General features: G+C 38.7%; 1 protein-coding gene across 2 annotated transcripts in view; it reads left to right on the forward strand.

Annotated features, from left to right (window-relative positions):
• The window catches only part of igdcc3 (immunoglobulin superfamily, DCC subclass, member 3), a 290,154-nt gene that overhangs the window by 167,772 nt on the left and 94,584 nt on the right, over positions 1 to 27,798 (forward strand). For both annotated transcript variants that reach the window (XM_062030995.1, XM_062031005.1), the window contains 3 exons: positions 5,331 to 5,475; positions 14,088 to 14,218; positions 14,514 to 14,651. In XM_062030995.1, the coding sequence (XP_061886979.1) occupies positions 5,331 to 5,475; positions 14,088 to 14,218; positions 14,514 to 14,651 (414 nt within the window). The remainder of the gene's footprint in view (positions 1 to 5,330; positions 5,476 to 14,087; positions 14,219 to 14,513; positions 14,652 to 27,798) is intronic.

A 27,798-nucleotide genomic window follows, 5' to 3' on the forward strand; every position in this document is an offset into this window, starting at 1 on the left:
AGCTAATAACTATAGCAACGACCTTTAAGCATAAGAGTTGTGATAACTTAAACATAATTATTCTAACACCACCATAGATACCACAGACGAGAAACTAGAGTGAATGTTTAACATCTTTACTATTACAAGTGCTAAACTTCTTTTAAAGTCTACCGTTCTTGAATTCAATGTTTTCCTTTTTCTAGTATTAGATCGATCGAATACATTTTAAATCAAACTCGGATCGATACCTACCTCTTGGAAGGCAAACTTGCCAAGCACAGATGGATATACTTGAAATTCAGGATTATGAATCGATATATCGATGTATCCATCAGTCGTTACAACCCTAATAAAATAACTTTCTCCTATGCTCCCACATATACAATGTTAATAAATAATCATATCAGCTTGTATTATGAATATGACAAAGATGCTCTTTACTTCAGAGTGTAAAGTATAGATGAGATGATTCAGGTAGGATTATCTCCAGTGGATAGTTATAATCAAAATACATCATTATCATTGGATTGTATCATTAGTGCATTACTTGGGGGCCAGGCCTTCTCCTGTCCTTAAAACCTAGTAAATATATTTCTAACTTTAATTGAGGGTCCTTGAATACACCACAGTTACGTGCGGTAACATGCAAAAGTGAAACTTATAAAAAGTTTTCTTACTTTTTCACATCAATAATTATATCGAATGCCATTATAAATATGACACTATTCTCTTTAGCAATAGATGAAATCTGTCTATTACATGACACCTTCTATGTTAGCTACTTCTCTTTGTTTTTAATGTCTATTTTCTATTTTCTGCTGGATTTACTCTCTATTTTATGCTGCAGCTGTCACATATACTGTAATATTGTACATGGTAATTGTTATATATTGTATATACGATATAGACATAATATAATATATCAGTATATATAATATACTGTACATATATTATGTAAATATTACGTATATATGTTATATTTTATATCGCTATATTTAGTCTATTTATACCTGCATTGTCCTTTCCATCCTTACACTTTCCATCATTGTAACTGAGCTACTGTGTGGAGCAATTTCCCTTGTGGATCATTAAAGTTTGTTTAAGTCTAAGTCTAAGTCTTTACGTCAGATTTAAAGGGGAACTGCTCTTTTTGTATTATCGTATGCATTCTAAATGTTAAATAAATGCGATCAAAAGTCTGCTTACTGTGTAGCATATGTGTAGCACATACCCCTCCACTTCGACGCCCCTGCTTATTGTTACAAATGTTCCATCCTCTGGGGAATGAATCCATGCAAGCCACAGGTTGGAGGACCAGTAGGTTATGAAATAATGATAAGGCATGAAATGTTGTTGGATCTCTCCTATAAGTCCACCCCCATCCGATGTACTGTAATTGTGCTTTACATTTAAATGAGTAATCGTGTGATGGCGAAGGGGTGAACATTGTGGACAAAGAGGACCTCATAAATGAGTTTGCCGCTGAATTCGCCATCGACGCCCCTTTTGTTCTGTCAGGGGAAGAAATGTGAAGTGCAGCCGTGTATGAGGAAATTGATGCGTCTGTGTTGAATTTTTAAAACACGCCTGACCGACCTAGTTACATATGTCGGGAAATCTATGTATGTTTTCACAGATCACCTTCAGCAAGCGTTCAACATGGCAGTTGGACAAGAAAGAGTGTTATTGTTGTGATTGTGTGTGTGTGTGTGTGTGTACCGATAGAAGAAATCCTCACCTGTAACACTTTAAAGGCCTCTCATGTCGTGCCTTCAGGACGCAATGTGGGTCTGCGTGGCTGTATATGAAATCTTTTCACTTTAGTAAAGGTTATGGTGCTGTGAAGCAGCGATTAAGAATAACTGGGTTTGCTCCCAGGCCCCTGAGAGGTGTAAACTGAAATGCATTTTCAAGCCTGATAGAGATCTTACGATTCGTAATGCGTTCTGACTGGCCTCAGTTCAGACACTCCCCCTAAAGTACACATCTATGTTAAACATTAGTTCCCTCTTCATAAGTCATTCCTTTAGTAGTGGAGGACTGTTGAATATTAAACATCTTGCAAGTTCAAAGTTGCCCACTGTATGTGTGTTATTTTCATTTCTGGGGTGGTTTTGTCACATCGCCTGGCTTAAAAAGAGCATCAAAGGATGATCCTGGCTGGTCCACTAATAGTAGAGACCACGGAAGCTTGCCATACAGAGATGCTCTTCAGCTAATTACAACCCAGTTTATCACAAAAGCTTTGAAGCTATTAACTTTAAATTATTTTGAAAAAGTATTAGTTTTAGTTTACTTATTTATAGAATTATTATATTATACATTAGTACCTCAACTTACGAATGTATTTGTTTTTTCCTTGATGGAGGTCTTTACTCAAAACACTTGCATCTCAAATCAACGCCACCCAATAAATTCAATTGAAATCAAAAGTGCACAATTTAGACTTAGACTTAGACTTAGACAAACTTTAATGATCCACAAGGGAAATTGTTCAACACAGTAGCTCAGTTACAATGATGGAAAGTGTAAGGATGGAAAGGACAATGCAGGTATAAATAGACTAATATAGCGATAAAAAATCTAACATATATACGAATATATACATAATATGTGTACAGAATAATATATCTACAGATATATTATATTATGTCTATAACATATATACAATATATACCAATGACCATGTAACAGGCCTTTCAAAAAGAAAAACAAACGTTTACATTAGTCAGGGGATTCATATGGCCCCGTTCCCGAGTGGCTCTCACGTCAGAATTTTGCAATGCAGTCGGCTGAAAATTAGGGAAAGTGCCACTCTACATTGCAACTGACGCTGTGGTCAAAGTTGTAATTGCCACAAAACACATTTTAAGATATTCAAAACTCTACTGCCACCTGGCGGCTAAAGTGGATCGTGCACCCCTCCATTTCGTCACGTTTCGTGCATCAGGTAAACCGCGACGAATGGGGCCATATGAATCCCCTTCCTACTAACACAACATAATGTCGTACACACAATTACTGTATTTCTATGAAGTAATGTAATAATAATGTACAGCATTTATCTTGGAGAGCGGACTTCTATGGCAGTGATTCACTAGTGGTAAACAGATTCCATCTAGTGGTACTCCAAATAATTACTTAATTATGTGGAATTATTTGATTTGATTCATTATTTTAGTACAGTCTTTTTTCCCCCTATAGTCAAACACACTGGCGAGTAAGCTAACGGATGTTTTGGTCTGATTTTACGAGGTTCGCTCTAACATTTGCTGCGCTAACGATAATGGTGGCATGCTGGTAAGTCAAATTTTTGCGTACATCTTTAACATTTTAATTAGCCAATTGACAGCTCTTATCTTAAAACACTCTTAAATTGGGGCACTCTTAAGTTGAGGTACAGTACTATTATAATTAGGGATGCCCGATAATGGCTTTTTGCCGATATCCAATATTCCGATATTGTCCAACTCTTAATTACCGATACCGATATCAACCGATACCGATATATACAGTCGTGGAATTAACACATTATTATGCCTAATTTGGACAACCAGGTATGGTGAAGATAAGGTACTTTTTAAAAATAATAATAAAATAAAATAAGATAAATAAATTAAAAACATTTTCTTGAATAAAAAAGAAAGTCAATCAATATAAAAACAGTTACATAGAAACTAGTAATTAATGAAAATTAGTAAAATTAACTGTTAAAGGTTAGTACTATTAGTGGACCAGCAGCACATACAATCATGTGTGCTTACGGACTGTATCCCTTGCAGACTGTATTGTTATATATTGATATATAATGTAAGAACCAGAATATTAATAACAGAAAGAATCAACCCTTTTGTGTGAATGAGTCTGAATGAGTGTAAATGGGGGAGGGAGGTTTTTTGGGTTGGTGTACTAATTGTAAGTGTGTCTTGTGTTTTTTATGTTGATTTAGTAAAAAAACAAAAAACAAAAAAAAACGACACAGATAATAAAAAAAACGATACTATCGGACATCTCTAATTGTAATGCAACATAACATACTACAGATTCTTAAACTGTGTAGGGGGCTTACTCTAGTTTTACGCCATAAAAAAGCAGTTAGATATTCAAACACAGTGTTACTGTTCAAACTGTGTGTAATGTGACAGTGGCCAAAACATATACGTGACATATTCCTCTGCCTTGTTCTTAATGAATACTTAGGCCCACTACACCACTGTATTTTAATGTTGGTCATTATGGTGGTTCTATGATGAGCCAAGTGTTTTCTGAGGTGGTAGTTGGTCAAAAAAGTTTGAGAACCACTGATATACTATAATTATAGTATTGATATTGTGTTGCGACCTAATAAAATAAAATAAAATAAAAATGGCATTTTTTGCATCAAATAAAAATTTTAAATATTGTGTAATAGTTTTTTGTCTTTCGTTTTTTTTTTATTGACACAAAGATTATTTATGTATTTAATATTTGTTTACTTACTATGGTATATTATATGATAATTATGTATTTTTTCACTGTTATTTTACAGAGAACAAGGAAGTAGGATAAAATTTATATGGTATGAAAAGGGGTAGGACTAAATAAGCTCAGCTCTTCCTACTCCTTTTCGGACGTGCTGTAATGAAACAACTGGAAATATGTGATGAATTGTATGGTATGCATGTTCGAAATAAACTGAAACTGAGCTAAAATAAAAAAATCATTAAAAAAATAATTATTTGTTGTATAACACAACAAAAGTCACCTTAATGTTTATGTTTGATTTCTACAATATATTAACATTGAACATAAAAAAGACAGAAAACGGTCACTTATATTTCTCTTGTAAATGCCATGGCCGTTTTTTTGTAGCATCTTCATCATTGTACTGTATACTGAAAATGTAGTTGTAGTAAGTTCTTGTGTCCACCACTGAGTACACTAACAAAAGTGTAGTTTTCAAAAATGAGATGAATGCAGAGCTTCTAGTCCTACACAGGAGGAGCAGCCAAGTGTTTCCATGTCGAGATAGGTGTTTCGAAAAAGTGACATTCTCGTCGGCTCGTGAAGAAAAAGACCCATACATCCATTATAAATGATTTACGGTGCTTCCTTGACCTCTGGTCACAAGCTTTGTGAGCTGACTGGAAAAAAAAGGAAGGGTGACTATTTTATTTTACTGTTCGCGGAAAAAAAATGAGAGTATCCTTTATTGACGGTGAATTCCCAGAAGGGCACATTCAACGTTTTGCAAAGAGAAGTTGTTGCATGTGTATGCAGAAATATGTCATTATAGTTAGTTTTCTCGCATCGCTTTAGACAGTGCATGGCCAAAATAATCAAAACACTTCACTCTGCTCTTCCCTTAGCCATGGCGGACTTCCACGTACAACCAGAGGCGGTGCATGTTGAGGAGTCTGGTGTGGCCAGATTCCAGTGCCAGATTCACGGCCTGCCAGAGCCCGTTATCAGCTGGGAAAAAGATGGCCGTCCTGTGGACACCAAGGACAAAAGGTTTGAATTGTAGTACATCATGACTGGTGTTGTCCCAATACCAATATTTTGGTACCGGTACCTAAATTATTTAGATACTTTTCGGTACTTTTCTAAATAAAAGGGACCACAAAAAATTGCATTATTGTCTTTATTTTAACAAAAAATCTTAGGGTGCATCAAACATATGTTTCTTATTGCAATTTAGTCCCTACATAAAATAGTGAAAATACAAGACAACTTGTCTTTTATTAGTAAGTAAGCAAACAAAGGCTCTTAATTTAGTCCGCTGACGTATGCAGTAACATATTGTGTTATTTTCCATTCTATTATTTTGTCAAAATTATTAAGGACAAGTGGTAGAAAATGAATTATTAATCTATTTTAATATATATATATAATCTATATAATATCTGCTTACTTTCTCGTTTAACATGTTCTGTCTACACTTCTGTTAAAATGTAATAATCACTTTTTATTCTGTTGTTTGATACTTTACAGTAGTTTTGGATGATACCACACATTTGGGTATCAATCCGATACCAAGTAGTTACAGGATCATACATTGGTCATATTGAAAGTCCTCATGTGTCCAGGACATTTTTCCTGAGTTTATAAACATACTATACATTTTAAAAAAACGAAATAAGATGTTGTGATGCCAAAAAATATTGACGTAATCATAGTAGTATCGATTAGATACGCTCCTGTACTTTTTTACATTACAATGGATGTTAGGTGTAGATCCACCAAAGGCGTTTGTTTACATTTTGGCGCCGGTAAACTACGGTGTGTAGTGAAACATGTTTAGCTATTCCTCGTCTTGCAGGGATGATACTTGTAAGAAACTTACTTTATTTGTCGCCATGGTGGCGAGGATTAGTGATTTAGAAGTAGCTAAAACACTGCCGACTGGGGCTGGACTTTCGCCGCTAGCTAGCTAGCCAAGTCTTAAAGCACCTCTTCCGATGGGTGTTTAGTTTTTAAGCCAAAATGAGTCCGTTCTCCCTTTTCTGTCTACACACCGTGTATGCTTGTAAGTACTCCGTGATTGTGCGCTGCCGAACATGCTCGTCTGCTCGTAAATCAGCAATGACACGACATGACAACGGCGCGGGCATGGGGGGGTTGGGTGGCGGAGCGGTACTTTTTAGAGGCGATATAGTACCAAACATGATTTATTAGTATCGCAGTACAATGCTATTACCGGTATACCGTACAACCCTAATGCATCCATCCATCCATTTTCTACCGCTTGTCCCTTTCGGGGTTGCGGGGGGTGCTGGAACCTATCTCAGCTGCATTCGGGCAGAAGGCAGGGTACACCCTGGACAAGTCGCCACCTCCTCACAGGGCCACCCCTAATCATGACACACTAATGTGATATGACTCTTTATTGGCAATTTATTGTTTACTACATAAGTAAAAAGTATGGAGAAACACATCTTAATTGATCAATCAATCAATTAATGAATCACATTTTGGGCCAGAGATTTGTACGTTGCTTTTGGGATTTTAAAGTTCAGCAAACTTTTAGAAAATTCCGTTTTTCTTTGGAATGAACTGGAAGGGAGATCGGGTCCTCTCATCCCACATTTAGTGTCTGACCTCACAAATGTCCTGGAGGAAAAAAAAATTCTCTATCACACTCCAAATTCCTGTCGGACATGAAAAGTGTAAATGGGGGGCGTAATTTCATTTGGATAATGCAAACTACACCCCACGTAACACTTAGACTTAGACTTAGACAAACTGTATTGATCCACAAGGGAAATTGTTTCACACAGTAGCTCAGTTACAAAGGATGGAAAGGATAATGCAGGTATAAAGTAGACTACAAATGTACCATAGTAGCAATATAACATATATGTAATATTTACATATTATATATACAGTATACAATATATACTGATATATTATAATATTATCTTATATAATATATACAATATATAACACATCCCAATTACCATGTACAATATTACAGTACATGGTATTAGTCTAGGACAGTGATTCTTAACCTTGTTGGAGGTACCGAACCCCAGCAGTTTCATATGCGCATTCACCGAACCCTTCTTTAGTGAAAAATAAAATGTTTATTTTTTTCAAAATTCAAGACAAAGTTATGTGTTTTTACTGGTGCACAAAATGAACCGTGCATGAACATCACCTTGTTCAAAGAACAAAACCAACACAGTGCATGAACTCACAACAAATTACACACCTGCAAATCAGTGTGACTTCTGCTGTTGCCTTATGAGAGATCAGTTCAGATATGCGTGGCTTCACCTTGGCAAGTTCCACTCTCATTGTCATGTCAAAGTATGTTCTTTTTCTTCGTTTTTATGTCAAGCACCCTCGAAAAGGACCGCTCGCAAAGATATGTTGTAACAAATGCTATTAAAAAAACTCCAGGGCTTTCTTAGCAATAACTGGATACTTTTCCATTTGTCGACACCAAAACGTTGAGAGCGTTGTTGTTCTGAAGAGTTGCTGTTGAACCTTGGCTCTGCTGAATTTCAATGATTTCGTCGAGGTATTCAACATTGACACTTGCTGTCTCAACAGCAAACGTGAACGGCTGTCTCACCCATGCTGGATATGACTCTCTTGTAGGGAAATATCCGTCGAGAGACTTTGCAAGCTCATCTAAGTGCGTGGCAATTGTTTGCTTCAGTTCAATGGGTACAGAAATGTCTCTGATTCCAGGAAATGACTGCTGCCATTTGATTATAATAATAAAACATTTAACTTGTTATTTAGTCAGGTTTGGGACTGCTCCACTGAATGCTCGAGGAGTTTTTGCCTTTGCGCACGCATATGGAAAATCAGAGGGAACATTGTTTGGGGGTATCCATAATACGCAGATAGGGAGAAGTTTTTATTTACACGATGAGTCGGGTGTGTCTTGACCTCCGCCGAACCCCTGAGGCCGACTCACCGAACCCCTAGAATTCGATCGAACCCAGGTTAAGAACCACTGGTCTAGGACTAGGACTATTACAGTACACACACACATGCTTTAGTTCCGTTTGTTGGAGCTACTGTTTTTAGCTATCGTTGAATGTGAAGCCAGTCGTAACAACACCATGACAGCAGATTGTAAGTTGCTTCTCTGGGACGGCTTTTGTGTGCACTAGTTTGTTGTTTGTATGTACAGTGCATCTGAAAAGTTTTCTCACTGCTTCACTTTTTCCACATTTCAATATGTTACAGTGTTATTCAAAAATGGGATAAATTCATGTTGTCCTCAAAATTCTACACATACACCATAATGACCAGTTGAAAAAGTTTTTTTTAGAATTTTTTAAAAATGTATTAAAAATCAAAAACTACAAAATCAAGTGTACATAAATAAGTATTTACAGCGAATACTTGTGAATACTTTCCGGAAGCACTGCATATGTGTACAAGACAGCGGTGAGTGCCAGCCATTATATTAACACTTATTTATAAAAAGTGCTATGTTTACTTTAGTTTCATACATTTTTCTATAATCTATTGTGAAAATATCCGATCGCTACTTGAAAATCGGATGGGATCTGAGGACAAAAAATATTAGCAATTGCGAAAAATAAGGACGTATAAAAACTAGGGTTGCACATCTCTCTCTGATAAACGATTCGATATGCATCTAGATACACAGGTTACGATTCGATTAAAAAACGATATCCTTTTATTACAGACCGATTCGATTGGATTCGATTCCGAATGATACGATTCGATTTGACGAGTAATATTCAAGACTCCAAATCCCCAAGCATTGTGGCTTTATGGCACTGGCAAAAAAAACAGAACAACAAAATCACATGTCAATGTATTTATTTTTAGACATGGACCAAAAAAAGTCTGGCTGAATTGTAGGATGGGAACTCCAGAGGTAAAAGTAGCACCGAATAGTAACAACAAAGTGCAATATTTCAGCCTGAGCATAGTTTTGAACACTAGAGGTAGGTAACAAAGATTCATTATTTCAACCTGAGCATATAGTGTTTTGAACACTAGAGGTAGGTAGCGCTGGCATGCACGTGTTGGTCATATGATTTCGGGACGGTATCTTATACCTGGGCTCTAACGTATGAATTAAATCCTGAAATCCTTCCCACTCAACAATGTTGTAAGGACATAATCCCTTGGCAATAAAACGCGTAATTGACGCTGTGATTTCCTTAGCGCGTGCTGAATTGTGACCAAGTTGCCCGAATAAGTTAGGAATGGTGCTCCCTGGCTGTGTGCTACTGCTTGCTGCACACTCCTGCTCGTTGGCACGGGGTTTTAACTCACCGTACTCTTGGCCGTGTTTCCTCTTTGCATGCTGGTCGAGATTTGTAGTGCTGCCAGTGTACGTCAACGATGCTCGACACAATTTACAAATAGCATGGCTTCTGTCGAGCTTCCCTTCCTTCTTATAAAACCCAAAAACTTTCCACACTTTGGATTTCTGTCTCCCCGATGCGTTGAAAATCTTTCTCCTTCCATTATCACCTTCGGTCAGACTGACGCTTTCGTTCTCCTCCACATTCATTTTCCGTGTTGTCTCTTGTTTATCACTCGTGCTAATACCAGCTTGGCGGCTACCGCGTTTGGCGAGTAGCTTCAGCTCTCGCGTTGTTTTAGAGACGCTGATGCATATTGTAATCTAGCCAACCCATGCAAAGTCTCGCGATAACCGATCCATGACTCTACAACCTATTCAGCTAGGAATTCATGGATTATTCGCATTGATTGAGGAGTCTGCTACCGATGCAATCTAATCGCTCACTTGTTGAATCGAATACTCGGTCGCATCGGTTTATCGTTCACAACCCTAATAAAAACACATGTACGTTCCTTCAAACCAGTGATTCTCAAACTTTTTTTTTACCAAGTACCACGTCAGAAAAAACTTGTCTCTCCAAGTACCACCATATGACCAACATTAAAATACAGTAGCATAGTAGGCCTAGGTATTCATTAAAAACAAGGCAGAGCTTTTATTTAACAAGTATATTAAATATTTTTGACCACTGTAACATTACACACAATTTGAACAGTAACACTGTGTTTCAATATAAGAGAAAAAAACACTGTATTTTAATCAAGTTATTCTTTAGCTGTATGGAGCCTGCATACCACTTGTGGTACACGTACCACAGTTAGAGAATCACTGCTTTAAACCACTATTGTTAAAAAAAAAGATAGCCAGTGGTGTTCTTGTTATATTTTTAGTTAAAAAAGTAACTTTAAGTAAGCAAGCTGCAAACAGCCCCCTTTAAGCTAGGTCAAAGCGTACACTATGCTGCACCATCTTGTTATTACTGTCCTAACCACAAGTCTACTGAATACACGGACATTGTTTAAAACATATTTGGGTTGTATGGTACACCGTTACTGCTAACGTACCACGGTACTAATGAATTGAAAAAGGTAGTATACTGTCTTTGGGAAATACCACTGCTTAAAATCAACACACGCACAGACAACTTGCGAGCAGAAACAGGGTAGACACAAAAGAGGGAGAATGGAAGTATTTTGGCTTTATAACTAATGATATAGGTGGATCTAAAGCACTGAAGCGGCAGTCTGCAAGCGGTGCAATAAAACATAGCTAGCTAGACTAGCTAGCGCCTAATGTCCGTCCACACAGTGTTTTAGCTACTACTAAATCACTAATCCTCGCCTACATGGCAACACATAAACTATGTTTCTTACAATTATCATCCCAGAGGGATGAGGGGTAGCTGAACATGCTTCATTTCACACCGAAAGACAGACCTGGGCAAATTAAGGCCCCGGGGCCGCATGCAGCCCGTTAAGCTTTTCAATTTGGCCCGCCGGACATTCCCAAATATTTTTTTTTAATCTTTAAGATGGAAACTGTAGCTGCCATTATGATGTGCAGTGATGTTTTGAAATTACTATACAAAGTGTTTCAGTGGTTGGAATCTGCACTTTTGCATACATTTCTCTACTAGTTACTATGGTCATCTAATTAGTTACTATGGTCATCTAAGTCATAGAAGCTCAGACCAGGCACCAAGCAGTGTGGGTGGGGAGCGTTTCCACAGAGTGTTTCCAGAGCGGCCAGCCTGGGTGTCCGGGACAGACGCGGTAGGAGATTTTTACAACAAAGATCTAAAGCTTAGTGATATATCAGATACATCAGATAGTAGGTGTTTTTTTTTGACTCCTTCGCGTTTATATTTGGCTGTGTTTGTTGCATTTTTGTTGCGTTTTGCTTGATTGTAAAATATGTTGATCGAGAGGCGGTGTGACGTTCATATGTTGTCAATATTCAGTGTTTTATCGTTCATAGTTAATATTGTAAATCCCACATTCTTTATTTTCATGTACATTCTGGGTGTCTCATTCAGTAAAAAAAAATAAAATTCCATTCCGTTTTTTTTAAGGCGGTCTGTCATATTGTATTTAACATTCAGACATTATTGTGAGGTTTTGTATTAGTGTTCCTAAAAATAGTTACCGGTATACCGGCCCCCAGACACATTTTTGTCCCTAAATTTGGCCCCCCAAGGCAAAATAATTGCCAAGGCCTGTCGTAGGAGGATATGATAGCTAACCGCTAACAGCAAGCTTTCGCTCCTGAATTTAACAAGTACATGGACAAGCAGATTAATAATCTATCCATTTTCTACTACGTGTCCCTCATAATTTTGACAAAATAATACAATGGATAATAATACAATATGTTACTGCATACGTCAGCAGCCAAATTAGGAGCCTTAGTAACCCGTTGGCTTACTTACTACTAGGGTTGTACGGTATACCGGTACTAGTATAGTATCGCGGTACTAATGAATCGGTACTATACTCTGTTTGAAAAGTACTAGTTTGCAATACATCTTTCTTTTTTTTTTTTTTTTAACGGGCATTACAGTTCAGAATCAGAATCAGAATCAGAATAGTTTTATTGCCATTGTTTGAGAACGGGTTCACAAACTAGGAATGTTGCACGATTGCACCAAGAAAACTTGGTGCAATCGTGCAACATTCAAGTTCATGACATTGCTGGGTTTATGAGCAGAGGAGCGTGTTCGGCAGCGCACAATCACAGAGTACTTACAAACAGACATGGTGTGTAGACAGAAAAGGGAGAACGGACGCATTTTGGCTTAAAAACTAACGATAAAGGTGAAGTTATAACACTGTAACACCCTCATAAAGAGGTGCTTTAAGACATGGTTAGCTAGCTGGCGGCGAACATCCATCCGCAGTCTGCAGTGTTTTAGCTACTTCTAAATCACTAATCCTCGCCTCCATGGTGACAAATAAAGTGAGTTTCTTACAAGTATCATCCCTGCAGGACGAGGAATAGCTAAACATGTTTCACTACACACCGTAGGAGGATACAACAGGCTCACCGGCGTCACCACTAATGGAACCGTTAGTGAATGTAAACAAATGCCATGGGTGCATCTACACCTGACATCCACTGTAATGATACCAAGTACAGGAGCGTATCTAGTCAATATGAATACATCTATATTTTTTATCGTCACAAATAGTTTTTTCTTTTTTTTAAATTCATATAATGTTTATAAACTCAGTAAATATGTCCCTGCACACATGAGGACTTTGAATATGACCAATGTATGATCCTGTAACTACTTGGTATCAGAATGATACCTAAATGTGTTGTATCATCCAAAACTAATGTAAAGTATACAAACAACAGAAGAATAAGTGTTTAATACATTTTAACAGAAGTGTAGATAGAACATGTTAAGAGAGAAAGTAAGCAGATATGAACAAGTGGATTAATAACCAAGTTTTACAGCTTGTCCCGCATATTGTTGACAAAATATTAGAATGGAAAATGACACAATATGTTACTGCATACATCAGCAGCTAAATTAGGAGCCTTTGTTTGTTTACTTACTAATAAAAGACAAGTTGTCTAGTATGTTCACTAATTTATTTAAGGACTAAATTGCAATAAGAAACATATGTTTAATGTCCCGTAACGTTTTTTGTTAAAATAAAGCCAATAATGCAATTTTTTTGTGCTCCCCTTTATTTCAAAAAGTATCGAATTACATTTTATTGGTATCGGCACAACCCTACTTACTACTAAAAGAGAAGTTGTCTAGTATGTTCACTATGTTATTCAATGCCAAAAATGTTTGATTGCAATAAAAACGTATAGGTTGAAGATGGATGGATGGATGGAATTTAAAGTTTAAAAAAAAATCCAAAGCTATGAGTGTCCCTCCTTGTGTGAACTTCACCGCACAAGCCTTCAATGCTGTTGTTGCACTAACACCATCACCAGGGTGACATCATCTGGAGACACAGTGGATAATCATATTCTGCTTCTATCCACTAATCCCATCATTTTGGTCACAGTACCAAATGGAAGTTATATATGTATAGCTTTACCTTCAGGAAGTCTAAAACATTTCTGCACAGTCTGTCTACCTCAACACGACCTCAGACTACTCAAACCTCTCTACCTGAGGCAGAAATCCTCTCCCTGCATGTAGGACTAAATCATCTGCAAAGTTCCAAAATCAAGCCACCAAACCGTAAACCTTAGATTCGTTGGTTGTAGTAAGAAACGGAAGATGATACACAAACATCGACAGAGGGCAATAATGTATTATGTATATTGTGTTTGACCTTATTTTCCTCTATAGGTACACCCTTTTACCAACGGGTGTCCTGCAGATCACAGGAGTACGCGAGGAGGACAGTGGAAAGTTCTGCTGTGTGGCACATAACAGCGCAGGAGTAAAACACAGCACTGAGGCCCTCCTCACGGTTTCAGGTTGGTACATTTTCTCCACCCTAACGTTCATATACTGTACTACAAAACAGTCTTCTTTTTTTTTATTGTAGAACACACTGTCTATAATAGATTAATAGCTTTTTGTTTTATGTTCTGGGTCCTGATCTTTTGTTGCCGCTTTCATCCCTCAGGTATATTCCCAGGATTTTCCAAAGCTATTGTTTATCTGCCTGATCTAAGAGATTCAGTATATCGGTCGAGGCCCTGTAGAGAAATCCAATTAAAGGACACCATCCATCATTCTCATTCCTATCTTATATGTGCTTTTTTTCAGGTTCCCAGTCTTCTGTTTACAAAGAACCAATGATCCTAGTCGGACCGGAAAACCTCACCCTCACTGTCCACCAAACCGCCATTTTGGAATGTGTTGCCACAGGATACCCTCGGCCCATCGTGTCTTGGAGCAGGCTAGGTAATATAACATTAACAAAATAAAGGTTCTTCTTGCATACCCACCTGAGAGCCAGTGTCCTCTACAGTGGACATTTGTGTTTGACACAACAGGGCTATTTTTTTCTCCACACTTTGTAACTCTGACAAAAGAATTGGACATAAAACAGTGTCCACTGCAGAGGATGCTGGGTCGTATTTTTATCAATATTAAAATCACGATTCATGATCTTGATTATTCATCATGTAGGCAAGACGTAGTCTTTCCCACAGGTTGGCAATCTACTTGAGGTAAAGGGGGTAAACTTAACATACCGTATTTTTCGGACTATAAGGTGCACTTAAAATCCTTTCATTTTCTCAAAACTCGACAACGCCTAATGTACGGAATAATTTTGGTTGTGTTTACAGCAGGGGCGTCACTAGCTCTTAAGGACACGGGGGGCTTAGCCCCCAGAAGATGCAGGATGCATCTTGTGAAGTTTACCTGTAGCACAAAACTTCACAAACGGCTAACAAAGACTTAGAAATTATTCATTGTTATTATTATTATTTCAGTCGGTTTAGTTTCAATCTGTGTTCAGTACAACAACAAACATGGGTTTGCACAGTGACATTTTGTTTACAGCATCAACAAGAAACAATTACTTGCATGATCCTTCAAGACACACTGAAACACAATGAAAGTCAGGGCATTAGCCTCTATGTTATTAAAGGCCTACTGAAATTAAATGTTCGTATTTAAACGGGGATAGCAGATCCATTCTATGTGTCATACTTGATCATTTCGCGATATTGCCATATTTTTGCTGAAAGGATTTAGTAGAGAACATCGACGATAAAGTTCGCAACTTTTGGTCGCTGATAAAAAAGCCTTGCCTGTACCGGAAGTAGCGTGACGTCGCAGGTTGAAGGGCTCCTCACATTTGCACATTGTTTACACCAGCAGCGAGAGCGATTCGGACGGAGAAAGCAACGATACCCCATTAATTTGAGCCAGGATGAAAGATTCGTGGATGAGGAAAGTGAGAGTGAAGGATAAGAGTGCAGTGCAGGACGTATCTTTTTTCGCTCTGACCGTAACTTAGGGACAAGGGCTCATTGGATTCCACACTCTCTCCTTTTTCTATTGTGGATCACGGATTTGTATTTTAAACCACCTCGGATACTATATCCTCTTGAAAATGAGAGTCGAGAACGCAAAATGGACATTCACAGTGACTATTATCTCCACAACAATACATCGGCGAAGCACTTTAGCTACGGAGCTAACATGATAGCATCGTGCTTAACTGCATATAGAAACAGAAGAAATAAGCCCCTGACTGGAAGGATAGACAGAAGATCAACAATACTACCAAACCCTGGACCTGTAACCACACGGTCAATGTTGTGCCGCCTGGCGAAGCCTAGCAATGCTGTTGCTAATAATGCCATTGAAGCTAACTTAGCTACGGGACCTCAACAGAGCTATGCTAAAAACATTAGCTCTCCGCCTACGCCAGCCCTCATCTGCTCATCAACACCCGTACTCACCTGCGTTCCAGCGATCGACGGCGCGACGAAGGACTTCACCACGATGATCGGTGCGGTCGGCGGCCCGTAGACGGAGGAAGTCAACCCAGACAGGTGAGGACAGCGGCGCGGCGGCGGACGGCGTTGTAGCTTTCGACGACACGCCAGCCGCCATCAGAGTCGGCAAGAAACATATGTTTCCCCAAAGTTACGTACGTGACATGCACATAGCGCCACGCAAGCGATCAAATGTTTGGAAGCCAAAGCTGTACTCACGGTAGCGCGTCTGCTATCCAAGTCAAAGTCCTCCTGGTTGTGTTGCTGTAGCCAGCCGCTAATACACCGATCCCACCTACAGCTTTCTTCTTTGCTTTGCAGTCTCCATTGTTGATTGAACAAATTGCAAAAGATTCACCAACACAGATGTCCAGAATACTGTGGAATTATGTGGTGAAAACAGACGACTTAAGCTGGCCACCGTGCTATTCCAAAATGTCTGCTTCAACCCGTGACGTCACGCGCAAACGTCATCATACCGAAACGTTTTCAGCCGGAAGTTTCCCGGGAAATTTAAAATTGCACTTTATAAGTTAACCCGGCCGTATTGGCATGTGTTGCAATGTTAAGATTTCATCATTGATATATAAACTATCAGACTGCGTGGTCGGTAGTAGTGGGTTTCAGTAGGCCTTTAATTCACAACATATGCCACAACTTTCGCTCACAATACAATAATTGTTTGTTCCCAAATATTTTGAAGTTGCACATATTACATTTTGGGCACATATGTGACTAAAATGGTTGTAAATTCAAGCCCTGGAAATATTACTTAATTACTTGAATTAAAGTAATATCTGGATCGGGATAATTTGGCTTGTATATAATTTATTCATATATATATTATGGCAAGCCGTTAAGGAAATTAAATATATATGGAAGTCTGAATAGAAATGAGAAACATTTATATATACTGTAAATAAGAAAGACTTAGTCTGCTGATCTGAAAAACAGCCACAACTGTCAAAGAGCTGAGGGACCATCTTCAAAGTGCAATGCAAACAATAAAATGTAACTTCCAGGGCTTGAGAATAATGTAGTCCCGTCGTCCCGGGGACGGTAAATAAAATGCACGGGACGAAATGAAATGCTCCCCGAGACGATGGCTTTTAACCATTTTTTTAATTTTTATTTTTATGTATTTATTCATTTTACATTTTATATTAAATGTCTTGGTTTTTCCACCCTCTGAAAATCCTATGAAATGTTTAACAAGTCATTCTATAATAATACAACAGCTATTAATGTAACAATACAATAAAACAAATATATTTAATGATGTTGTTTTCATTATTTTAACAATAGGCTAATGTATATTACTTCATATAGATTCTACAAGAAACACAAAACTTAAAAACTAAATTATTTACAATTGCAGACACAAGGTTCTTGTTCTGCAGTGCTGTGTGCTAATGTGCTTCTTACACCTGCCAGACCGCAAGCAAGGTCGCAGAAAAAATGCGGACTGGATTTTGAGTGATGTGGGCATTTTCTATATGAACAAGTGGAATTGATTGGATACCGACGCACTAAAGGGGCTCTCTACCTTACACTATGAAGTGAGGGGAAACTGAGTGAATAATGACAGGTTATATGATTATCTATTTAAACTCATATTCGTGCCACTTTATAATGAATATGTCGGCATGTATTTGTAAAAAAAAAAAAAAAAAGATTTTTTTTTTTTTTTTTTTTTTTAACACCAAATTATTTAGGGGGGCTTAAGAACATTTTAGGGGGGCTTGAGCCCCCCCTAAAATAGGCCTAACAACGCCAATGGTTTACAGACCTTGAAGCTATTTTATTTGGTACATGGTGTAATAATAAGTGTGACCAGTAGATGGCAGTCACACAAACGAGATATGTGTAGTATATGGTATGGCGTAGTGGGTAGAGCGGCCGTGCCAGAAACCTGAGGGTTGCAGGTTCGCTCCCCGCCTCTTGACATCCAAATCGCTGCCGTTGTGTCCTTGGGCAGGACACTTCACCCTTGCCCCCGGTGCCGTTCACACTGGTGAATGAATGAAGAATGAATGATAGGTGGTGGTCGGAGGGGCCATAGGCGCAAACTGGCAGCCTCGCTTCCGTCAGTCTACCCCAGGGCAGCTGTGGCTAAAAATGTAGCTTACCACCACAGGGTGTGAATGAATGATGGGTTCCCACTTTTCTGTGTGTAGCGCTCTGAGTGTCTAATAATAAAAAAGCGCGATATAAAATCTAATCCATTATTATTATTATTATTATTATTATAGTAAGTAAACAAAACCAACAGTTTATATGTTCCATTGAAAATATAGAACATCTATCAAAATATTTTAGTACGACTTTGGTAAGCTATGAAGTTGCACCGCTTAATGGATTGTACTATGCTTCAACATACAAATATTATTATGGTGTGTGTACTGTAAGGTAAGATATTATCTGGCGTTTTGTTTCGCAATATTATGCAAAAGCAACTTTTCTTACCTGCTGATTTGTATTTGGGATCTGCATAAGTCCTGAAAATGTGCGCGCGTCCGCCTTTTTAGTCCGTCGACGACACCATAGTCTATGAGCTTCTTCTTTTCCTCTATCTTCTTGTTATGGGACATTCATCCTCCACTGTTGCCATTTCTAATATAAGTAGTGTAAAGTTCTTACTTATATCTGTCAGTAAACTCGCCATGAAAGCGCTAAAACATACCGGTGTAGTGAGTTTACATTATTCACCCAAGGAACTTTAGTTATTAGAGCGTTCCGGGCGGACTGTTTTTCATGCGACACATTTCCGGCGTTATTGCACTAGTGAGCCACGGATGAGATGCTGCTCCGTTATTGATTCAAGCAAAGTCTGAATGTCATTAAAAAAGTTAGCTCCATCTTTTGACACTTCTTCCACTCCCGTCCTTGCACGCTACACCGCTACAACAAAGATGACGGGGAGAAGACGCTGTCAAAGGTGAGCCACGTAAATAAGACCGCCCACAAAACGGCGCATCCTGAAGAGACTGTCAGAAAGCGGCTTGAAGATGATCTGTAAAACATAATCTATGCAATATTTTGACCAAAGAACCACCATTACATGTTATGTAGACCACAAGGAAGTGTTTTACATTTAGAAAAAAAAAATCATAATATGACCCCTTTAATGCGCCTTATAATCCGGTGCGCCTTTTGTATGAAAAAAGACCTGATTAGACCCGCTCATCGGCAGTGCAGTGCAATGCGCCATATGGTCCCAATATTTGGACACAAATGCAAGTTTGTAGTCAAAATGTAATCAGGCACGTTTTTAAACGTTTTATTTAAGGATCAAATGCACATTTTCATTTGCAACAAAATAGCACACAAGGTTGTCAGGCTTGGTCAATAATCGGACTAAATTTTTTTTCATTTACGGTAACACAATATAATTTTTTTTTTTATTAATCACGTGCGTTAACGCAGTAATGTTAACAGCCCTATTTAAAAAGCCAACTTTTTTTTTTTGTTCATCATTAGTACAGTATTAACATTATTTTTTTATTCTCATTACATTATGCCTTGAGCTCTGTTTATCTTTTTTTTTTAAATACAAAACAGCTACGATCCGCGGGTGGTCCATGCGTCATCACATGTGCACCCTCGCTTGACCTAATCATACATTTGTCTATTTGTGGTGTGAGACATGCATATGACAAAATACAAAAATATATCATTTTTTTAGTGTGACAATTGTACTTAGGTTAGAGTCTCTCAATGCGCAATTACTTTTCTGTATTCCCATTTATTTGCATGCACAGATGCAAGGGCTGCATGAATTCCAATGGGGAGCACTATTCGCCGGTGTTGGCACTCGATGGAAAAGTGTCTCTAGGCTCTATTTAGCACGATGGCTAGCCATTAGTATTGCTAGTGGAACTCCAGGGAAAAAAGCAAAATAGCGTGTTGTGCAGGCATCCACACATGTCACTGTTAAATACCAGCAGTGCTTTTTTTAACGCACACCAAGAACTCCACAGAAGTGAAACATGACTGCCGCTACAACACCCGGGGTAATTACGTTAATGCCGGCAGGTGAGGTGGTGGGTGTGGTCATGGAGCTACGTGCACATACACAATGGCCTCTGACATTGGCGGGGGCGGCTTCATAAGGCTTTAAGACAAGCTGCTGTTGCTCTTCTGCCGTATGGCCGAACAATCTTTGGTGGTCCCCGTTTTGCGTGATATTGCTTGCATTTACATGACGCCATGTCCAGCTCACGTCTGGCCCATTAAATATGTGAGGCGCCATTTAGCCTTTCTTGAATACAAATGCCCTATGATTGCGTTGTTTTAGGCTGTATGAACCGTTCAAATCGCAAATAGGATAAACGTTTCAGTTCCTCGAGAGGTAATCAAGAATGGTGGAAAAATGCATGTTTTTACGAAAGGCAGTGAGAAAAGTGGCACACACTCTAGTCCAGGCCTGGGCAATTACTTTGACTCGGGGGCCACATTTAGATACAAAAAATGTGTCTGGGGGCCGGTATATCTATTTTTAGGAACACCAATACAAAACCTCACAATAATGTCTGATTGAATGCTAAAAACGTTATGACAGACCACCTTAAAAATCATAATGGAATTTTAAATTTTTCTACGAAGGATAAAACACTGAATATTGACAAAATATGAACGTCACACCCCCTTTTGATCGACACATTTTACAATCAAGTGAAACGCAACAAAAATGCAACAAACAGTGAAAAATTAACGCAAAGGGTACAAAATAAACCCACCTACAATCTGATAAATCTCATATATCACTAAGCTTTTGAGCTTTGTTGTGAAAATCTCCTTCCGCGTCTGTGGAATTGCTTCCCGCCCACACTGCTTGGTGCCTCGTCTGAGCTGCTGTGACGTAGATTACCATAGTAACTAATTAGATTACCATAGTAACTCATTCGATAACCTAGTAACTCATTAGATTACCATAGTCTAATTAGATTACCATAGTAACTCATTAGATTACCATAGTAACTGGTATATCATCCAAAAGTGCAGATTCCAACCATTGAAATACTTTGTATAGTTCAAGACTTAGAAAACATGACTGCACATCATAATGGCAGCTACACTTTCCATCTTAAACATCTAAAAAAATTATTTGGGAATGTCCGACGGGCCAGATTGAAAAGCTTAACGGGCCGCATGTGGCCGCGGGCTTTAATTGGCCCAGGTCTGCTCTAGTCCAAGGGAGCAAGCGGAGTCGAAGAACGCACAAGTTTGCAGGAATCACTTTGTCAAGATTGTTTTGATATATTTTTCAATATACTTTACTCGTTTAGTAGTTCTCATTGAAGTATTTTCTTGATATTGTTTGTATTTAAATTTTTAACAAACAGATACTTGCATCAGCTACTTTGTCAGGAAAGGTTCTATGTCTCCCCTCTTGTTTATTTTGTACACAAATAAGTCAAAGTATATGTGACAACGGGACAAAAATCAATTATGATGAGTCAGGAATTATTGGTTAAATGGATATGCAGTCCCGTGTGTCATCGTTTGTTCACATGGATGCGTCCTCGCATGATCACCTTTTAAATCATGAAATGGAACCTTACCCGATCAAAAAACGATGCATAATTTATCCGGGAGAGTCTTATTACCAATTTCTTTGACCCAGTCACACAAAAAGAAGTTGTAGGCCTCCGTGCTTTTCTAAGTTTTCATCTGTTTTGTCATGTAGAATGACGTCTGGAGCACAAGATAGTTCGATATGTCTAGAACAGGGGTCACCAACCTTTTTGAAACCAAGAGCTACTTCTTGGGTACTAATTAATGCGAAGGGCTACCAGTTTGATACACACTTAAATAAATTGCCAGAAATAGCCAATTTGCTCAATTTACCTTTAACTCTATGTTATTATTAATAATTAATTATATTTATCTTTGTGGAAACACTGATCATCTTAATGATTTCTCACAATAAATATATATAGAAACAGATAAATATCAATATGCAACACTTTATTTTTATATTATCTCTAAGTGCACATTTTTCAAATTGAACATTTTCAAATGATCACTTCTAAGACAGTCTTGTGAAATCACAATATCCCATTTTAACTAGCTAGCCACTAACATTTTTTAACAAATCATGAATTACTTTGCACCATGTTTGTACAAATAATAACTCATGTAAAACACAAAAGTAAACTCTCAAATTTTTAAATAAATCATGTCACACTTTGAACTGGACACCAAATCTGTTATCTGTTTCTTTGTCAGTTAGTGAAGACCAAGTCTATAAAATATTTTCTTGGATTTTCAAATTCTATTTGAGTTTTGTCTCTCTTAGAATTAAAAATGTCGAGCAAAGCGAAACCAGCTTGCTAGTAAATAAATAAAATTTAAAAAAATAGAGGCAGCTCACTGGTAAGTGCTGCTATTTGAGCTATTTTTAGAACAGGCCAGCGGGCTACTCATCTGGTCCTTACGGGCTACCTGGTGCCCGCGGGCACCGCGTTGGTTACCCCTGGTCTAGAAACAATACCGACGTATAATCCTTGGGATCATGCAACAAATCTTTTTTTTTTAAAGTATAATATATTATAATATATATATTGTTTGGCTCATATTTTCTTTTTGCAGGAAGATCGAGGCTCCTTGCGTACTCAGATAGTTTCCGCGCTGCTTGCTGCTTGCTGCTTGCTGCTTGATGCTTGCTGCTTGCTGCTTGCAACAGTCATCTTGGCTTGGTTGACCATTATTTTTTTCATTTCCGGTAAAAAGTCACGTGTCGGAATACAAGCAATACTGATTAGAACATAATTAACAAAATGGCAAACTCGTTCCCATTGGGTTGAGTTTTTTTTGCCCTGATGTGGGATCTGAGCCGAGGATGTTGTTGTGGCTTGTGCAGCCCTTTGAGACATCTGTGATTAAGGGCTATATAAGAAAAATGTTAATTGATTGATTGATTGATTGATTGATTGATTGATTGAATATCACTAAAAATCACACTCATGGCAACCAAAATCGTGATCATAATTAACTTGTGAATAATTGTGCAGCCCTACTTAGAAGGATAGGTGTTATTTTAATTTGGTGCGCAAAATGTTTGTGTTACAATGGGCCTGATCTACTAAGATCCAAATACCAGACGCTAAACAGCAAACTAAAAAATTGTGTGTACTGTTAGTGGACATGTTGCGTGTGATCTACTAAGACTGTGTGTGCAATTGATTAGTGATGTAAACCGCCCTATGTAAATTTGTTTTTTTCATGTATGTTATGGTATGCTCTTTAAGGTCATTGCACAAGTAAAATCAAATTCAATTTTCACCGCAAACCTATTCAAGATTAGACAAACAGGAACGGAACAGGAATGGTGACGAATCGGCACTTACGACGTGGGAAAAAGGTAGGCGCTGGTGGAGGATAAGTAAAACAAGTCGATCTTAGACTAGGCTCCTTTATGGGGGGTTGAAGGAGGGGCACAAACTGGGGCACAGAAAAAAAACTTGATAAGCACATATACTCATGTTGACACAGAAACCACAAGACTTGCAACAGGCATCGGGCCCGAAGCTGCCAGTTACTAGGGGCGCTGCTCCGTTGTTCGTCATACCACGTAGGGTGAAGCGATAGGAAAGGCGTGGGGTGGGGGTGGGGGTATGTGCGCATATGTTGCCAAGGCCAACAGTGTGTGTTAAGACTGTAGGCCTAGAGTTGTTCTGCAGACGGTGGCAAAGGAACATAGTTTATCTTTCCAGGTTTTGATTTGTCTTTGCTGCAATGTGTTGGAGGGGAATCTTGAAGCAACGACCTTGCCACGTCGCAGCCAGGGAAAACAATCAAGATTAGAATGGTTGTGATTGAGCGAGCAAAAAATAATTTTAAACTTTTTACTCTAATTGTCTATTTCTGGTCCTCAAATTCATCCTACAGGGCAAACGGTCTGATGTTGTCCAGAATAATAAAAGTTTGAGTGTTCACAGTTCTGCCCGCATCCTCCGATCATTTGTGGCAACTTTGGAATACTTTAAATGGCTGCCAGCATCTTCCGATTTGTCGATACATCAGGGCAACGATTACTCCAATCAGCAGATGCCCCGTTATCATGATTCTGAATAGGTAGATAACGTCAACATCCTCGACTGCGAGGGTCGTCAGGCACTCCTCTTCTCCCAAGAGTCCGGCGTGTGTCTCGCAACAACCGTTCCGACAGGACAGGCAGGTTCTCCTGAACCCGGATCTTGTCAATTTTGTTGAGAGGTTGATCAATTCCATTGGTTAGATTTTGGAGAGCAGTGCAAAAAGAGGAAACAAGAAAGTTAAACAAGACAGGATGAGACAAAGAGGCAAGCAGGGCAAACACGGTAAGGGGAGGGAGCGCGGCCGCCCTTGCCAAGAGCCAAGAGAGAAAGAGTAATAAAAGTGTCTTTTACCATGGAAGTACTTATTTTACTGCACATTCATGTTATCATACTCCTAACTGTGGCATGTTGCTAATTTTTGAAACATGCAGCAGACATTTACCAATGTTTCTGGCCCTTTTAAAAGAATTCCCGCAGTGCATCTACAATGGAACCAACTTTTTTAGTGCACTGAAGATGTGCTCATGAAAGATGCTGGCATTAACGGCGAGCGTGCGCTAGAATGTCGCAGATGAAAGAAAATGCATATTGCAAGAAGTTGTTTTTTTCATGTTAGAGATATGTTAGAATTATCTCCTATATGAAAAAACAAACGTCATTTAGAAACACCAGCAGACACCAAATCGCATCAATTGAATTTGTTTTAATCAATCCCTTAAAGGCCTACTGAAACCCACTACAACCGACCAAGCAGTCTGATACTTTATATATCAATGATGAAATCTTAACATTGCAACACATGCCAATACGGCCGGGTTAGATTAGTAAAGTGCAATTTTAAATTTCCCGCAAAATATCCTGCTGAAAACGTCTCGGTATGATGACGTTTGCGCGTGACGTCACGGATTGTAGCGGACATTTTGGGACAGCATTGTGGCCAGCTATTAAGTCGTCTGTTTTCATCGCAAAATTCCACAGTATTCTGGACATCTGTGTTGGTGAATCTTTTGCAATTTGTTTAATGAACAATGGAGATAGCAAAGAAGAAAGCTGTAGGAGGGAAGCGGTGTATAAGCGGCCGGCTGCAGCAACACAAACACATAGCCTATGTTTCATTGTTTACATTCCCGAACGATGACAGTCAAGCTTTACCATTGGCCTGGGACAACAGATACTCTTACCAGGAGGACTTTGAGTTGGATACACATGCTTGTGGAGATGGGACAACAGAGACTCTTACCAGGAGGACTTTGAGTTGGATACCCGCTACCGTGAGTACACAGCTGCGGCTTCCAAACATTTGATCGCTTGCCCGTACGTGCGTGCCGCTATGTGCATGTCGCGTACGTAACTTTGGGGAAATATATGTGCTGTATGAACTTTGGGGAGGTGAACGGTACTTCGGGCTGTGGGATTGAGTGTGTTGTGCGGGTGTTTGATTTGTATTGGCGGGTTATATGGACGGGAGGGGGGAGGTGTTTGTTATGCGGGATTCATTTATGGCATATTAAATATAAGCCTGGTTGTGTTGTGGCTAATAGAGTATATATATATGTCTTGTGTTTATTTACTGTTTTAGTCATTCCCAGCTGAATATCAGGTCCCACCCGCCTCTCACAGCATCTTCCCTATCTGAATCGCTTCCACTGCCCTCTAATCCTTCACTCTCACTTTCCTCATCCACAAATCTTTCATCCTCGCTCAAATTAATGGGGAAATCGTCACTTTCTCGGTCCGAATCGCTCTCGCTGCTTGTGGCCATGATTGTAAACAATGTGCAGATGTGAGGAGCTCCACAACCTGTGACGTCACGCTACTTCCGGTACAGGCAAGGCTTTTTTATCAGTGACCAAAAGTTGCGAACTTTATCGTCAATGTTCTCTACTAAATCCTTTCAGCAAAAATATGGCAATATCGCGAAATGATCAAGTATGACACATAGAATGGATCTGCTATCCCCGTTTGAATAAGAAAATCTCATTTCAGTAGGCCTTTAAGTCATCCAGCAGCTACGAAATTATAAAATAATATTGCTGAATAGAGAGTATATCTCAAATGTTTATTTTTGACAGTCCATGTATGTTGACAAGCAAACGTAGGACGGAGCTGCAGCGTGATTGCCCCCATTTTGCACGTCCTTTCGAGATGTACTAAATAAAGACACAAAAGAGCTCCTGTAGTACAGTTTTGTTCTGTGTACACTCCATGATGCAATGGGAACGCAAACCACCTAAGGAATAAGCTAACATCATGTTGGTAAGTGCATGCCTCCTCTCCTCATGAAGCCCTAGAAAACAGATGTGATCTTGGAGAATAATTGCTATGCCGGGCTGAGGCATAAGCAATTAGTTTTCGCCTCCCTCAGTGCATATTTTTATTTGTGACTATCACTCACGAATGTCTTTATCAATTCTTCAATGTGGCATCTGTTTTCCTTACCATTTATCAAATCTGATGTGCTGCTCCAAATATAAACCGGTGCCCCTCCCCTCAAGATGTGGGAGCATAATCACATTGACGGTTCAATCTTGCACAATGTCTTCAGAATGAAATGCTAACACGATGGATTTGTACGTATTAAATTACCACAGGGAGGCTGGGAATGAATCTAACAGTTTCACATCAGTCTCCGCCTAATGCCGGAGTTTGTTTGCTGCTATTCATTGAGCTGCACCACACCCTGCTAGCACCGGTGCTTTCTTTTCTGACACTAAGTTAATTACTTCCTGGCAAAGGGAAGTGAGAACAGAAGAAATAGCAGTGAAAAGAGCAAAAAGAACAAGCTGGACTGTTCCCTAGTTAGTCGTTAATGATGGAAACGTAGAGAAAAAAAAGGAATTAAAAACACCAAGATGCCAGACCCTGAGAAATAATAGAGTCATTCATCAACACATTGTTGAGGCTAATTTTCCATTCACTAATCAATACAAGATTGCAACTTTTTTGAAAAAAAACAAGTAAAATGTGTTTCTCGATTTACAGGAGGCAACTTAGGTTTTGCTGACTCTTGTCAGGCTTAGGTCAATTTTTAAATGTTTAAAGAGTTTCTAACAATATACAGTAGTAGTACCTCAACTTATTAGCAGCACATTGCGTTCCATTTGATTGATTGATTGATTGAAACTTTTATTAGTAGATTGCACAGTACAGTACATATTCCGTACAATTGACCACTAAATGGTAACACCCGAATACGTTTTTCAACATGTTTAAGTCGGGGTCCACGTTAATCAATTCATGACAGAGCTTGTAACTCAAAACACTCGTATCTCAAATCAGCCCCGCTCATTGAAATGAATTGAAATCAATTTCATCTGTGTTTGTCCCTCCCTAAACACCACCATTTTAATATGTAACATGCATAAAAAAATAAAAAAAACACACACTTTTAGATCAGAAATATTGTGTGGAAAAACATTACAATAGCAGGCACCGCAAACAACTACAGTAGTTTAATGAAATAATGTATTGATATTGTTAGTTGTTAATAGTTAACCTTGGAGAGCAGACTTTTGTAGGTGTCTCTTTACACAAGGATGTATTTGCGTGATGGGC

This window comes from Entelurus aequoreus, linkage group LG02 (assembly GCF_033978785.1).
Source record: "Entelurus aequoreus isolate RoL-2023_Sb linkage group LG02, RoL_Eaeq_v1.1, whole genome shotgun sequence".
NCBI lineage: Eukaryota > Metazoa > Chordata > Actinopteri > Syngnathiformes > Syngnathidae > Entelurus > Entelurus aequoreus.